Below are 15,555 nucleotides of genomic sequence, written 5' to 3'. Positions count from 1 at the left end.
AACTTTATTAAATTTTAAATCTGCTAATATTTTGGATTTACTACTTTTCAAATACATCCTGTGAACAGTAGACTCTATACTAAATGTTTCTGACATTTTCATCATAAACAAGTTTCACAACTACAAATACAAAAATAAACAAGTATATGCAATTTTTAAAAAAGGATGCCTATACATTATTCAAATACTGAAATATACTACTATGAAACTGCATACATATATCCCACTTAAAAGTAAATTAGTGATTAGAATATCACTATGTTTATCTATTTTTAATTATCAACTTCTGAGGGAAAATAAAAAATAATTCACCTATAGGGAAAAAAATTCTAGGGAATGAGCAGGTGATAAGCTACATAGCCTTTCAAAGCTTCAGTTTCCTAATTTGTAAAAATGTATTAGTAACTGAACCTACTTTATAGACTTGTTCAGAGGATTAAACAGAATTATGAATACAAGGTATAGCACAATATGAGTTTTAGAATATAAATAATTTACAATTGGTAAATAAGGAAAACTTATCAATATTATCACAAAAGTCATTTTGGTTCAAACTGAACCAAAATTTTTTTCTAGACTGTGAATTTTTGAGCCACCAAATAACAGCAGCTTTATATAAAGTACACCAAGTCAGCTAAACACAACAGAGCCAAGGAAGAATGCAAGGGGACTTACAAAAGAATTGAACGCTGTCAAAGTTGTTACTCAATACACAAGTTATAAATGGACAGCCAATAACTTTATGCTTGTATCACTTCTTCATCACAGCTTTGAGCAAATGAAGGAATACATCACAGTGATCACTTTAACCACCAACAGTAAATATGTTACAAAGGAACTGAATAAATCAGACTACAAAACTGATGTGAACTGTGTGATAGAAGGCATGCATACTGAGCATTTCTAAGATTGCAGAAATAACTCTGATAGTTGTTTAAAACTGGGTTTAGTACGTGCTCATATCTGCCTTAGTTAATAAGCAATACTTCTTGGAAAGTGTTCAATTCTTTTAAAATCACTCTGTAAAGTACAGAGTACCTATCTACTCCCACATCACTTCTTGGCTCAGTCTGGTCACTTTGTTTTAGGCGTTCCTTCTGTGTGATTCTCTGATCCTTGTTTATGTTGCATATGTCTCCTTAAATCAGCAGTTTCAGCTTTTCTTTCCGTCAGTTACTTTCAACCTTTTTTTTTTTTTTTAAATAAAATTCTACCTTTGGTAAAGTATTTATTAAGAATTTAGCAAGTCTTTATTTGTATATTTATAGGATGATTACTGCTTTTATTAATATTCTAGTAAGAAAGCTCCTTGGGTTTTAAATGGTCTATTTCTGGACTATTCCCCCCACGCCCAAATTCTGTCACTTTTAATGTTCAGTATTGCAGAACAGGTTTTTAAAATATATATATATTTATAAATTAAACAGAACTTGCTTATTTCAAAATTCTAGAGACTACAGTTTCATACAGATTTAAGTATTGATACAACTGGATATTTAATAGGGACAAATTTTAAATTTAATATAGCTATGATTATCATACAGAACTAATAAGCATTACGTTTTACTGTAGTACAGCTATTCAGCACAAAATTAAACTCTGTAATTTTCATTTTTCTTTAAATAACTGATACATAGAAAATACTTACTGGCTGAAGCCTGAGGTTGCATGCGAGGTATACCTCCATTTGGCACTTGAAAATTTGAGTCACTTCTGCTGCTTTTCACTGAGTCAACTTGTGTATTAGATGTTCGGGACAGGTTTGGAAGACTGCGCCTTAGTTTTTCTATGACAACAGAATTTTATTTAAAAAAAACAAGTCAAAACATTTTTTAGGATGGAGAAAATTTTAATATTAATTAATATTCAAAAATCATTCTTTAAGTGTTCTGCAGACTTTAGAAGAGCTAAAAGGAAAAAAAACACATCATATAAAAAACAACTCAATACAGTTTCTATAAATGGGTAGAATCTTTAAAAAAGAACCATAAATTACTTAACTCAAAATATAAACACTTCATGAGTATGGCAAAGCAAAACTAACCTAAGTAAAAATTCTTGATCTACTTATCTAAAATACAAAACCTTAGTAAAAACCGTGTTATTTTATACCAAAATATGAAGGACAATTTTTTTCCATTCTTATAGTTAGTTACCTTCATTTTTAACATTGGTTGTCTGTAAATCTGTTGGATGGCCTTGAAGTGAAAGGCGAGGTTGCTGTAAGCGGCTAATCATAGGCTGTGGAGACACTCTACTATATTCTATTCCCCGAGCAGGAGATCGAGAACGAGGTGAATTTCGGGGTGACTGCTTAGGTGATGGTCGAGGTGAATTGCGTGGTGATGGTGAAAACCTGTTAACAGCAGGGTATACTGCATGATGCATATTGTCATCTTCATCATCTAAACTCTGTGCATCAAGTTCCTGATCACTAAAAGTACCCCGTCTTGTAGAATTGCAAGATGAACCAGAACTGCGCCGAGACGCTGTGGCTGCATATTCTTGCCGGAGACCTGACAATAATGAATGTGTTATTTCTTTAGTATTAAACATTTAAGTATTTTTAAGGTTTAAAAGCACAAGATTATCATTGAGAAACACAAATAGCATATAACATGTAAAGGAAAACTCCCTTTCACTTGATTCATCTTAGACTTCCCCACACATAAGAATAGATATACTACATCTAAAAAGCTATTTTTAAATTACATGAAATTCATAAACTTTAACCCAATTTCAATATTTCTTATTGAATCCAAAATCTATATTAAAAAGAAAACCATAAATTTACTTCTATTTCAAAAGACAGAATCCAAATTTGAGATTACCATTAAAGGAATATTGAAGGAAAACAATTACCTGTCTAACCAGTGTAAAGAATACATAAGTGAGTAAATAAATACCCTAGATACTAAACCTTTGGATTAATCTTACTCCAGAAGATGATGAAGGAAATTTCTAACCCACTCTTAGGAATTTAATATTTGGGTACAAATGTAATTTCAACTGCTTCATAAGCTAATGGACTTCAATAAAATAAGCTTATATTCTAAACCATCAAGTAAGAATTTTCAAAGGAGTCCCTTTTTATCTTGATATCTCCAGAAATACCCAAGTAACCTAAGGAGCCCTTCAAATAGTATAAAAACAAATGTGACACATATTCAATGAGAAAAAAATTAAAATTGAAAAAGAGTGTCGAATTTAGATAGTATTTTGAAGAAATCCTGCTAACTATAGGCAGTTTAGTCCAGAAGATTTGTCTGTTCTTGAGCAGTATTCAAACTTTTTAAGTTATATAGTCATACACAGAAAGTGCTATCAACACGGTTCCCCAAAGAAGCGAAAGAGAATCATATCAGGCTACCTATAACACTATGGTTTCCGAGGGCCCATCGAGCCCTTTGGTCAGGTTTGGAGACCATTGTAGTAACTGATAAATTACTTGGTGTCACCTAGCAAAAGACAACAGACCCATGAAAAGAGTATTGTTTTAGAAAAGAAAATCCCAATCCTAATGCAAGTTCTCCACTAACAAGGGGTAGTCTTAGGGAGATCACAACCACTATCGGCATTGTGCTTTTCTCATCTTAAAAATGAGGGAATTGAACCAAGCAAAAGCCCATATCTGTTACTTTACAATTGTGTTAGCAAAAAACTGGAGAAACAATGTTGCAAAAAGGAAAATCATTCTCTTAAAAAGAAAATGATGGTGTTTTCAAAGAGGTATCACTCACATTTTCAGTATCACTTTCTTTTTTTAATTCACTAGAAAAAGAAATATTTATGCATGTGAATGGCTTAGAAAGGATTTTTAAAGAAAGGCTAAAATTTCCATTATGTGTTACCAACATACAATATGAAAACCATAGCAAATACGTGACTGAATTTCTAACAAAATATTGCAGTCTAAAAAGTAAGGGTTCAAAGGAGAAACGAGTAAGTTTAGTCTAAGTGACAGTTAGGTAGCATTCTTTATTCTTTTTTCACATCTGTGACAATAGCTCCTCATTAGCTGACAATACCATACTTGGAGTGAGGAGTTATGTCTACAAAGTTACAGAAGAAAAGGGTAACGTGTTATTGGTTTCTAGGGCTAAAGACAGATAAGCACCAAACCTTTCTTTCTAAGTGAAGATGTGTAAAAGTGGGATAAGAATGAGCAGAGTAAGAAACCAACATTCTGCACTTTCTTAATGTTATAGCTTGATTAAACTTACATAAAAGAAGGACAAACAAAATTTCTGAACTAAATTATAGCACTGCTCCATTACCTCAGCCAACTGTCAAGACTCTAAAACCTGTGCTTTAAAGATCTTTTCATTGTAAAGCTTAGAGAGATCACTTCAAAGAGATTGCTTCCTTCAGTTAAGTCCATACAATAAAATGTACAGGCAAGAATAATACTATCATCATCATCTTATATTCAGATGAGAGTCAAGTCATTGATGAACCCTTGAAATAGTAAAAATTTTGTGCACATGTATATTTTGGAGACAACACTTCTATAAGATTCTCAAAGATACCTGTTACCCAAAAAGTTCCAAGGACCCCTGTGCAAAGCAACATCACATGCTTCATTTAATTTAATGTCACAATTTCAAGTTTCCCATAAAGGTCTCTCTCTTTCTTTAATCAGAATACACCATACATTCTAAGAAAGATGATATACTTGCCTCCAAAGAGAAAAAACTGACTTTGTGGTTATGAAAAAAATCTTAGATATAATAGTTTGTGGTTCTTAGAGTACACACACAGAGATGTAGAATATATCAGTGGTATTAAAATTTATTGGGAGTGGAGGTGAGTAAAAAGAAAAATCTAAATAGGCTCCTTAGGGGATGGGTAATAATGAAAGAACAGCTGAGAAACACTATCTACACTACGGAAACAGAGCAATAGAGGGATTAACTATACTAGCGAATTACAGTACAGAGTAACATGCAGGGTATGATTTACAGTCACAGCAGAGCACAGCCTGCTTTTCTTCAGTACTCACACAGCAAACTGCTCAGCATACAATGGACTCTAAAACCAAGTCAATGAACAAACCAGTCCAAGAGATGAAAAAGCCTCTGAAATTTCAACATTTCTACTCTTATCATACTACTATTCCACAACACTGTAAGACATTTAATAAGGGCAACAAAATTATACCATAATTAAGGACCTAAACTTTAACCATTAAAATACTTACTTTCTTCCTGCATCCGAGCTAGAATTTGCACATCAGTTACATCATTTAGCTTATAATTGGATCCAATTGAATCTTCATCTAATTCTGAAGCACTTAATTCACTGTCTATAGAGGACTGAGGACTGAGTGGAGGATTTCTGTCTGATGAACTTTTCAAATTACCTTAAAAAAGCAAATGATTCAAACTTTGGTGAACAAAAATTGAATAAACATCTGTTGCAATTAACTTGATATTGTATCTTTGGATTGATTCAGTTCATTGTTATTCTGTCTTTTCTGTTTATAAAATTCCCAGATGTTAAAATTAAAAACTGACCTGATTAACAATAAAGACAGCTATAGAGACTCCTTGATATACAATGACAAATACAAAACTCATTTTCTTATAGCTATAATTTATCCATATTCTTATGAAAAATTAAGTTTTAAAAACAGTACTGGGAAAGTAGTTAACGTTCAAATAATACATGCTAGAGGATTTCAACTTTTACCAGGTAGCCAATGAAACTGCTCTATAAATAGATGAATTATGTCATGTTTTCTCCTCCTATTCAGTCATCAGCAAACACCATCATCTTTTCCCTTGAATAAAACCACCTACTTTTTTTCCTAAACAAGAAAACTATAGTTTGAGGAAAATCAGGATTCCTTAGAGATTTAGATCCAAACCCAAAAAAGAACACTAAGCTCATTTCTCCTACATTACGCCATGTTTACAAAATTCCTTTGCCAAACTAGTAATGGGGATCCAAGGAGTTCTGTGACGTTTAGTAGTGAAGCACAAAGATAGGATGAAGGAAATGACTGGATTAAAAAACACATTTTATCACTATAAACCAAAGGAGGATAGAAGACAGCTCAGAGGAATATAAAGGCCATACATATCCAAAAGAGTCTTATTAGGCTGGTGAAAAAGTAAATGCAATTTTGGACCGTGAATTTTAAATCATTATAACTAGGCTCAAATACATCTTTATTAATCAAAATAGGAACAATTACGATTGACACAGAAATAAGTCTGTTTATCCCTGTAGCATAAAAATCTGTGCTCTGGGGTTTGATGAACTCTTAGAAAGCATTTTCTGCCTCCTGCTGGTTGTGGAAGCATTTCCCCTGCAAAAAGCTGTTGAGATGCTTGAAGAAGTGGTAGTCAGTTAGCGAGAGGTCAGGTGAATACAGTGGATGAGGTAAAACTTTGTAGCCCAATTCATTCAATTTTTGAAGTGCTGCTTGTATGACATGTGGTTCGGTGTTGTCATGGAGAAGAACTGGACCCATTCTGCTGACCACCAGCTGCAGGCATTGCAGTTTTCAGTGCATCTCATCGATTTGCTAAACATACTTCTCAGGGGTAATGGTTTCACTAGGATTCAAAAAGCTGTAGTGGATCAGACAGGCAACAGACCACCAAACAGTGACCATGACCTTTTCTGGTGCCAGTCTGGCTTTGCGAAGAGCTTTGAAGTGTCTTCTCAGTCCAAATACGAGCTGGTTGCTGCCGGCTGTCATATAAAATCCACTTTTCACCGCACGTCACAGTCCGATCATGAAATGGTTCATTGTTGTTACGGAGAATTAGAGAAGACAACACTTCAAAAGGATGATTTTTTTGATTTGCGGTCAGCTCATGAGGCACCCACTTATCATGCTTTTTCACCTTTCAATTTGCTTTGAAGGTCAAATGACCATAGAATGGTCAACGTTGAGTTCTTTGGCAACTTCTCATGTAGCTGTAAAGAGGATCAGCTTCAGTGACCCTCTCAATTGGTCGCTGTCAACTTCCGGTGGCTGGCCACTCCACCCCTCATCTTCAAGGCTCTTATCTCCTTTGCAAAATTTCTCGAATCACCACTGCCCTGTATGTTCGTTAGCAGTTCCTGGGCCAAATACGTAGTTGATGTTTTTCTGCCTTACAACCCCTTTTGAACTCGAATAAGAAAACTGCTTGAATTTGCTTTTTGTTAATCATCATTTCCATAGTCTAAAATAAACATAAAATACGCAGCAAGTAGTAAGTCATTAGCAAAAAAAAAACATAAAGTGGGAAATGTGCATTAAAATAATGTTACAACATAATCACATTTATTAAGAATCTATTCCAATACCAAACAGCAAAGTTCAACAATGCAAAACCGCAATTACTTTTGCACCAACCTAATAACTTCTTTCTAAGGAAATGCTTTCATCAGATCAACTTCCAATGAAGAACTGAAAAATCCCAACACTATTACTAATATTTCTAACACAGATGTATTTTAAATTCTTGTTTCCTGAATTTTTCACCGTTAAGAGTCAGCTCTAACATGAATGGCACATAAAAAGAGCAAGAAGAATATAAAACATAGCTAATATTATCAAAGAGTATAGTGCACATAATAGGAAAGGTACTACAAGGTCAGTCTCAAAGAGTACCTGAATAAAATTTTTTAATATTTTAAAAAAATATTAAACAAATATGGCAGATCAAACTTTTTAGTACAACAGTCATGGGTGAAATAAGCAGCAACTAACAACCTATGTACAGAGCAAAGAGCAGGATCAGTAAGTGATGAAACTGGCAAGTACACAGGTCAAAAGTTTGAGGTGATTAATACTTTTTAAGGGAGCTATAATAATTAATCAAAACAATAGCAGTAATAAGAGTAACTGAATGGGTGAAATCTAAAGAACAGTAAGCAACTGAGAATAACAGTCTCAGTCATGGAACCACACAGAACATCCTTTCCTCAGTTATAGCAATCTATCCCTCTCCTATACCCTTCATGGCTCTAAACACTCCCTTGGCACATTCATATACAGTCTCAATTCAGTTCAGTTCAGTCGCTCAGTCATGTCTGACTCTCCGCGACCCCATGAATCACAGCACGCCAGGCCTCCCTGTCCATCACCAACTCCCGGAGTTCACTCAAATTCATGTCCATCGAGTCGGTGATGCCATCCAGCCATCTCATTCTCTGTCATCCCTGTCTCCTCCCGCCCCCAATCTAATATTATTATTAAAGTGCAATATCAAAGCTCATTAAAATTCCTATTTAACTGTAGCTTTTACAACCCAAGCAAGCATTTGTTAAGAGAATAAAACTTATGACCCTATTTAATCAAGCCACACTAAAAAAATTTTACAAACATGCTAAAGAAAACTGGATGTATCCTGGCTTATCTGTATCCCTGGTGCCCAGTACAGCACTACCTGGTGTAAGTAGCTCCTTGACAGTATCTTCTCTAATCAGTTGGAGGTTTCATAAATAAAAGAACTTGAGCTACTGATGAATAAATTATTTTCTGAGGCAGGGCAGTAAGATAAAAACTATTTCTTAATTACTTCAATTCATTTCTCCTTACCTGAATTTCCAGGAAGTATTAGCTGTTTGACAATAGGAGGTCGCACCGGGGTTGAGGATGGAGAATTGAAACCACTACTGTATGGGCTACTGGCATTTGGACTGTAAGGACTTGTATAACTGACGGAGTTGAAAGGATTATTATACAAATTCTGCCTCTTGAGAGCTGCGTTAATGACAAGAGAAAAAATCAAATTAAACAAAAGGCTAGTAACATTTCAAAAAATTTCCTGTTAGGCAATTCAGTAATTCATTATCTCAATTTAAATACAGAAACATTTCTACAGTGGGGGGTTATATCACATTAATAATCCCAACAAAGTATCTCCACTATCTTAAATTTTGTTACGCAAATAAAACAGGAGCCACATCAAACAAAAATACTTTAAGATGTTACAGAAAAACCCATACAAACTTTTTGGCTAACCCAATAATACCACAGGAAGAATATCTCCTCAATAAATTATTAACTACTAAATTAAGTTACTTCTGCCTTATTGGAAAGTTTAGTTCCACTGTATCAACCCTGAATGGCATTTAAAAATAAAATGAATATAAAAGCAATTTGTATTTTCTCATTTTTTGAATACATATTGCTAATAACAACAACTATGAAACAATGAGTTTTAAACATAGCCTTTCCTAAGTTTGGATTTAGAAGAAATAAAACAATATTGACCATGTAGTGAAAGTGAAGTCACTCAGTTGTGTCCGACTCTTTGCAACCCCATGGACTGTAGCCTACCAGGCTCCTCCGTCCATGGGTTTCTCCAGGCAAGAATATCGGAGTGGGTTGCCATTTCCTTCTCCAGGAGATCTTCCCGACCCAAAGACTGAACCCGGGCCTCCCACACTGTAGGCAGACGCTTTACTGTCTGAGCCACCAGGGAAGTCCATTGAATATTTAGGCCATATTAAAGTCAAACATGCAAGAATTCTTTTTTAAAAAGAAAAAAAGTTCCCCCCACTCTCATTTTCTGGGCCAAGGAGAATACTTCTGCTAGAAAAAGGTAAAACATCTGTGCTATGTATATAAAATTATAAAAGTAGTATGAAAGATCTCAAGTGCAATTACATGTAAGAAAAATTAATACTTAAAATATTTTGGGGGGCACTTTCCTTGTGACCCAGTGGTTAAGAAGCCACCTCGCAATGCAGGGTACACAGGTTTGATCCCTGGTCTGAGAAGATTTCACATGCTGTGGGGCAACTAAGCCCACATGCCGCAACTACTGAGCCCGCACACCACAACTGGAGAATCTGTGTGCCGCAACGAAAGATCCCACATGATTCAAGAAAGATCCCGTGTGCTGCAACTGAGACCCAACACAGCCAGCCAAATAAATACATATTTAAAAGCATTTTTTTCTTTCCTTCACTCTATTCTAAAATCTACCATTTATTCATATTTATGACCATTACCGAAGTACGATATAGAATACATACACAAATGTGACATGGTACTTTTTCTCAACAGGCCTATCGCCAAGTAGTGCAGGGAGAAAAAACAATGATTTCAAGGCAAAATGAAATGAGTACTATCAAAAAAGTGCAAAGAGGCTAATGGAAATGATGAGATAGGAGTAATTCATTACAACCGACAGAAAATAGGTAAGGCTTTTTGGAAGAGGCAGTGGAGCAATCTTAAATGGATGAGCAGTAATTTGATAGGACACTAGAACTGAGCAAAGTATATGGTTTCATCTGTGTTTATAACAAACTAAAGCTGTGTTGTGAAAATGCATACTGTGTTCAGGGAATAACAGTGAGTAATCTAGAAAGGTAAAGTACACGATGAGGGACAAAACAAGAAAAACCAGCTGGGGCCAGGTCACAGGAGGCCTGGAATGCCATGCTTAGGAGTTTGAAACGTGTCCAGTAGCAATGATAATGCCATTAGGGACTTCTGAGCAAGAGTACTGTGATCTAATCAGCACAGGAAAAATAAATGGTGGAAATCCTAATGTTAAATAGATTAGACTGAACTAGTTAATAAAGGTGACCAGAAAAAGGAAGGGATAAATATTAAAACCTAGAAAGGATTACTAAAGGGAAAAAAAAAATAAGATGGTTCTGAAGTTTCTGGTTTGCTTACAGGCAGAACACTGGTTTTGAGAGGAGGCAAGCATGTTTTCTGTTAAGCTGGATGGTACAGTAAGCTGGTCAGTAGTATAGTTTTATACACATTCACCGTGAGACAAGACACCACTAAACATATTGAGTATGTAGTACATAGCCTGATCTCAATATAGCAACCTGAGCAGAAATAGGGGTGTTCATTCCTTCCTCTTTACTCTGATTTCCTTTGAAGCATATTCTCTATTTGGTTATTTATTTAATTACCAGCACTGCAAGTTCTCAACTCTAATTTTAACTTTCTTTTTCTTGAGAAATTTCAATCATACTCACAACATTAGTTAGTATCTGTATTACTCAAATCCCCATTACTTATATCTCTAAGCCTAAGTTTTCATGAGCTTCAGTCTCATATACACTGCCCACTTAATGTCTCCCCTGAAGGTATGGCAAATGTACCCCAAAACCAACTCATTCTTTTCTCATTTTCATTCTCAAAACTAATTCATGTCCAAATCCAAACTCATTCTTTTTGAGCTAAAACAAATTTTATGTCTGCGGTCCTTATCACAGAATGGTTAACAACATTTACCCTATCACACTAGCTGGAAACACAGAAATCAATGCCAATACTTTCTTCTCCCCCATTTCCTCATATTTGGCTTATTCCTTTTTCCTTTCACACCTTTTCATCTCAACTGTGACCCTTTCCCCCAACACACACTGCTCAGCTATCATTATCAACCCTCCTCAAAACCATCCTATGTTCACTTTTGGCCTTCTCCACTCTAATATAGTCTGGGATGACAAAACGTTCTAGAGATAGAGGCAACGGCAATGTGAATGCACTTAATGCCACTGAACTGTACATTTAAAAATAGTTGAAGGGGGGAATTTTATGTTAAATAAGTCTTATCACCAAAAAAAACAACAACAACAAAAAAAGATGGGTGGAGAACAGAGAAGGGAGAAACTTAAAGACTGAAAAGAAAACTGTTCAGTTCAGTCGCTCAGTTGTGTTTGACTCTCCGCGACCCCATGAATCACAGCACGCCAGGCCTCCCTGTCCATCACCAACTCCCGGAGTTCACTCAAACTCATGTCCATCGAGTTGGTGATGCTATCCAGCCAGCTCATTCTCTGTCGTCCCCGTCTCCTCCCGCCCCCAACCTTTCCCAGCATCAGAGTCTTTTCCAGTGAGTCAACTCGTCACATGAGGTGGCCAAAGTATTGGAGTTTCAGCTTTAGCATCAGTCCTTCCAATGAACACCCAGGATTGATCTCCTTTAGAATGGACTGGTTGGATCTCCTTGCAGTCCAAGGGACTCTCAAGAGTCTTCTCCAGCACCACAGTTCAAAAGCATCAATTCTTCGGCGATCAGCTTTCTTCACAGTCCAACTCTCACATCCATACATGACCATGGGAAAAACCATAGCCTTGACTAGATGGACCTTGGTTGGCAAAGTAATGTCTCTGCTTTTTAATATGCTATCTAGGTTGGTCATAACTTTCCTTCCAAGGAGTAAGCGTCTTTTAATTTCATGGCTGCAATCAGCATCTGCAGTGATTTTGGAGCCCAAAAAAATAAAGTCTGACACTGTTTCCACTGTTTTTCCATCTATTTCCCATGAAGTGATGGGACCAGATGCCATGATCTTTGTTTTCTGAATGTTGAGCTTCAAGCCAACCTTTTCACTCTCCTCTTTTACTTTCATCAAGAGGCTTTTGAGTTCCTCTTCACTTTCTGCCATAAGGGCAGTGTCATCTGCATATCTGAGGTTATTGATATTTCTCCCGGCAATCTTGATTCCAGATTGTGCTTCATCCAGCCCAGCGTTCCTCATGATGTGCTCTGCATATAAGTTAAATAAGCAAGGTGACAATATACAGCCTTGACGTACTCCTTTTCCTATTTGGAACCAGTCTCTTGTTCCATGTCCAGTTCTGACTGTTGCTTCCTGACCTGCATACAGGTTTCTCAAGAGACAGGTCAGGTGGTCTGGTATTCCCACCTCTTTCAGAATTTTCCACAGTTTATTGTGATCCACACAGTCAAAGGCTTTGGCATAGTCAATGAAGCAGAAATAGATGTTTTCCTGGAACTCTCTTGCTTTCTCCATGATCCAGCGGATGTTGGCAACTTGATCTCTGGTGCCTCTGCCTTTTCTAAAACCAGCTTGAACATCTGGGAGTTCACGGTTCACATATTGCTGAAGCCTGGCTTGGAGAATTTTGAGCATGACTTTACTAGCGTGTGAGATGAGTGCAATTGTGCGGTAGTTTGAGCATTCTTTGGCATTGCCTTTCTTTGGGCTTGGAATGAAGACTGACCTTTTCCAGTCCTGTGGCCACTGCTGAGTTTTCCAAATTTGCTGGCATATTGAGTGCAGCACTTTCACAGCATCATCTTTCAAGATTTGAAATAGCTCAACTGGAATTCCATCACCTCCACTAGCTTTGTTCGTAGTGATGCTTTCTAACGCCCACTTGACTTCACATTCCAAGATGTCTGGCTCTAGGTCAGTAATCACGTTATCGTGACTATCTTGGTCGTGAAGATCTTTTTTGTACAGTTCTTCTGTGTATTCTTGCCACCTCTTCTTAATATCTTCTGCTTCTGTTAGGTCCATACCATTTCTGTCCTTTGTCGAGCCCATCTTTGCATGAAATGTTCCCTTGGAATTTCTAATTTTCTTGAAGAGTAGGGAGTGTTTACGACAGGGTAAAAAAGATAATGCATTTTCATTAAAAAACAAACAAGAAAAGAATGTCTTAGGAATACATGGTAGTTCACTGAAGAGAAGCTGAGTGTGAAGGAGCAGAAACTGTTGTGCTGGAATACAACAGCTAAGTTTCTAGGAAGATGTGCCTTATCAAAAAATACATTTGAAAAACTATCTTCCCTCCAACCTGGGAAAAGAGAGGTTTAGGACTATAAGTGTCAAACTTGAAACAGCCAAATTATTGTTCCTTTAAATATATACAGTTATAGCTACTGCTCTGTGCACACAGTTTTAAGATCTGGATTGTTAAGCAGATCCAGTACTTTATTACACCTAGTTTCAGTTCAAGAGTAACAGCTTCTCTTACAGGCTCCTACTATCTTTAATAACTTTGTCATAATAAAGCAAAAAGCTACTCACTCCAATTGCTACTTATGAAGTGTAACAGCTTTGGTTTTCTCCACTATGTCTATCCCATACATTATTTTCTTATAATAACCATTGCTTGTTACAGACAAACTACACTTTACTGTATGCCAGTTTAACTGTGTACATTCCCCATGCCTCCCCGACCACTTGCAACTTACACCCTGAAAAAAAGAGCATGTACTTCAACAATAAAGCCAAAAAAAGTAATCTTAAGGACATAGCTACCAAGTAAACACAAAACAAAAAACAAAAATCTATTCCAAATTAGTAATCATGCATCAATCTTTTACTACATGAGTTTTCCTGGAAACTATTACTTTTTTTGGTCTTCTTTTGTTTTTGTTTTTTTGGCCATGCCAGGCGAATCACGGGATCTTAGTTTTCTGAATGGCAACTGAACCCAGGCACCAGCAGTGAAAGCACTATTGATCACTGGACATCCAGGGAATTCCTGGAAACTGATATTCTTAAGAGACTGACATAATTCCAAGAAAGAGTCAATAATATTTTTCCTATATTTCCAACACACCAGTATGCTACATTAAATGCCATAAATAGGGATAAATATATTTTATTAGCTTCGTGAATGCTATTAACAACAGGGTATAAAAGCATTTAAACCTAAAATGCCAGATAAAAAACAAAGCAAACAAAAAGACAATAGGCATGAATACATTTACTAATCACTACCATGAGTCAGAAAAACATGCAAGGTTCTTTCATAAACATTATCATTTAATCCTTAAATAACGCTTATAATGTTTCATCATTCTTATAAGAAAACTGAGCTCACGGAGTTAAATAATTCGCAGGGTCACAAGCAACTAAGTGACAGAGTGAGAAGGAGGTCTCTAAGGTTCTTCATCTGATTCTGTGTATCACATCAGAATTTCCCTGAGGCTGGTGAGATGATTTCAGATGATACCAGACAAAACATTTTTAAAAATAATCATTTGTTTTAGCTTATATTAGAAAAAAAACTTGTCATAAAATCCATTATTTCACAGATATTTTTTAGAATGAAGCTAAATAAATAGTCAGAGATTTTATTAAGTAAATAACAGAACAGGATTATGTGCATATGGCAAACCCTCACAACAGCATGCACAAAGTGATCTGAAAAACACCACCAAGCAAGGAACTGCCTTCCTAAAAATATACCATTCAACATTTATCTGTTTTTTGATTAAAGAAAGCAAAGGGGTGAATTTACAAGTAAAATTACAGACATACCTGACATAGTTTGATCAAGTTTGTGGATAAGAGACTTTTTAGCACATTCAACATCAGGACTTGGGTAATCCAAAACTTGCCTGCACCAAACTAAAGGACTAACCGATTTCTGCATTGGTGTAAGTTTTTTCTTTGGTGATGAATATAGCCTAGGAGAAAACAAAAAACAAAAAAGACTAATGTTAGTTACTAAACACAAGGTTATAAAATAAGGGATCTTTTGAACAGATTTAAACCGGGGGATGAGAAGTAAAAAATGGAGTATTTTTAAATCACCCACATCTACTTTCTACAAAGGAAGAAAACATTATAATCATCAATATAAACCCAAATCTCAACTATTAAGTGAACTCAAAGGAAGCCAACTGTCCAGTCCTAAAGTGTGTCTTATTTCTCTTTTACTCTCATTCAAGAACTATGAGGAAACATGTTTTTACAATAGTTTATTCTGTTTTCAGCAGTTCTTAACTCCCTAACATAACCATATCATTAGGTCTTGCCTAGAAGGCAGATAAATACCTTGTTTTCCAATTCCCAGTTCCCTTCCTACCA

The 15,555-nt window shown here is 35.9% G+C and overlaps 1 protein-coding gene across 2 annotated transcripts in view; it reads right to left on the bottom strand.

Annotated features, from left to right (window-relative positions):
- SLAIN2 (SLAIN family member 2) overlaps nt 1-15,555 on the bottom strand; it is an 84,549-nt gene that overhangs the window by 32,741 nt on the left and 36,253 nt on the right. For both annotated transcript variants that reach the window (XM_055434131.2, XM_055434133.2), the window contains exons 2-6: nt 15,004-15,152; nt 8,543-8,707; nt 5,201-5,362; nt 2,157-2,516; nt 1,649-1,786 (exon numbers count right to left, since the gene is read on the bottom strand). In XM_055434131.2, the coding sequence (XP_055290106.1) occupies nt 1,649-1,786; nt 2,157-2,516; nt 5,201-5,362; nt 8,543-8,707; nt 15,004-15,152 (974 nt within the window). The remainder of the gene's footprint in view (nt 1-1,648; nt 1,787-2,156; nt 2,517-5,200; nt 5,363-8,542; nt 8,708-15,003; nt 15,153-15,555) is intronic.

Source organism: Moschus berezovskii, chromosome 5 (assembly GCF_049115385.1).
Source record: "Moschus berezovskii isolate FMDL1 chromosome 5, NW_MosBer_1.0, whole genome shotgun sequence".
NCBI classification, from domain to species: domain Eukaryota; kingdom Metazoa; phylum Chordata; class Mammalia; order Artiodactyla; family Moschidae; genus Moschus; species Moschus berezovskii.
This window is presented reverse-complemented; position numbering and strand designations above follow the sequence as displayed.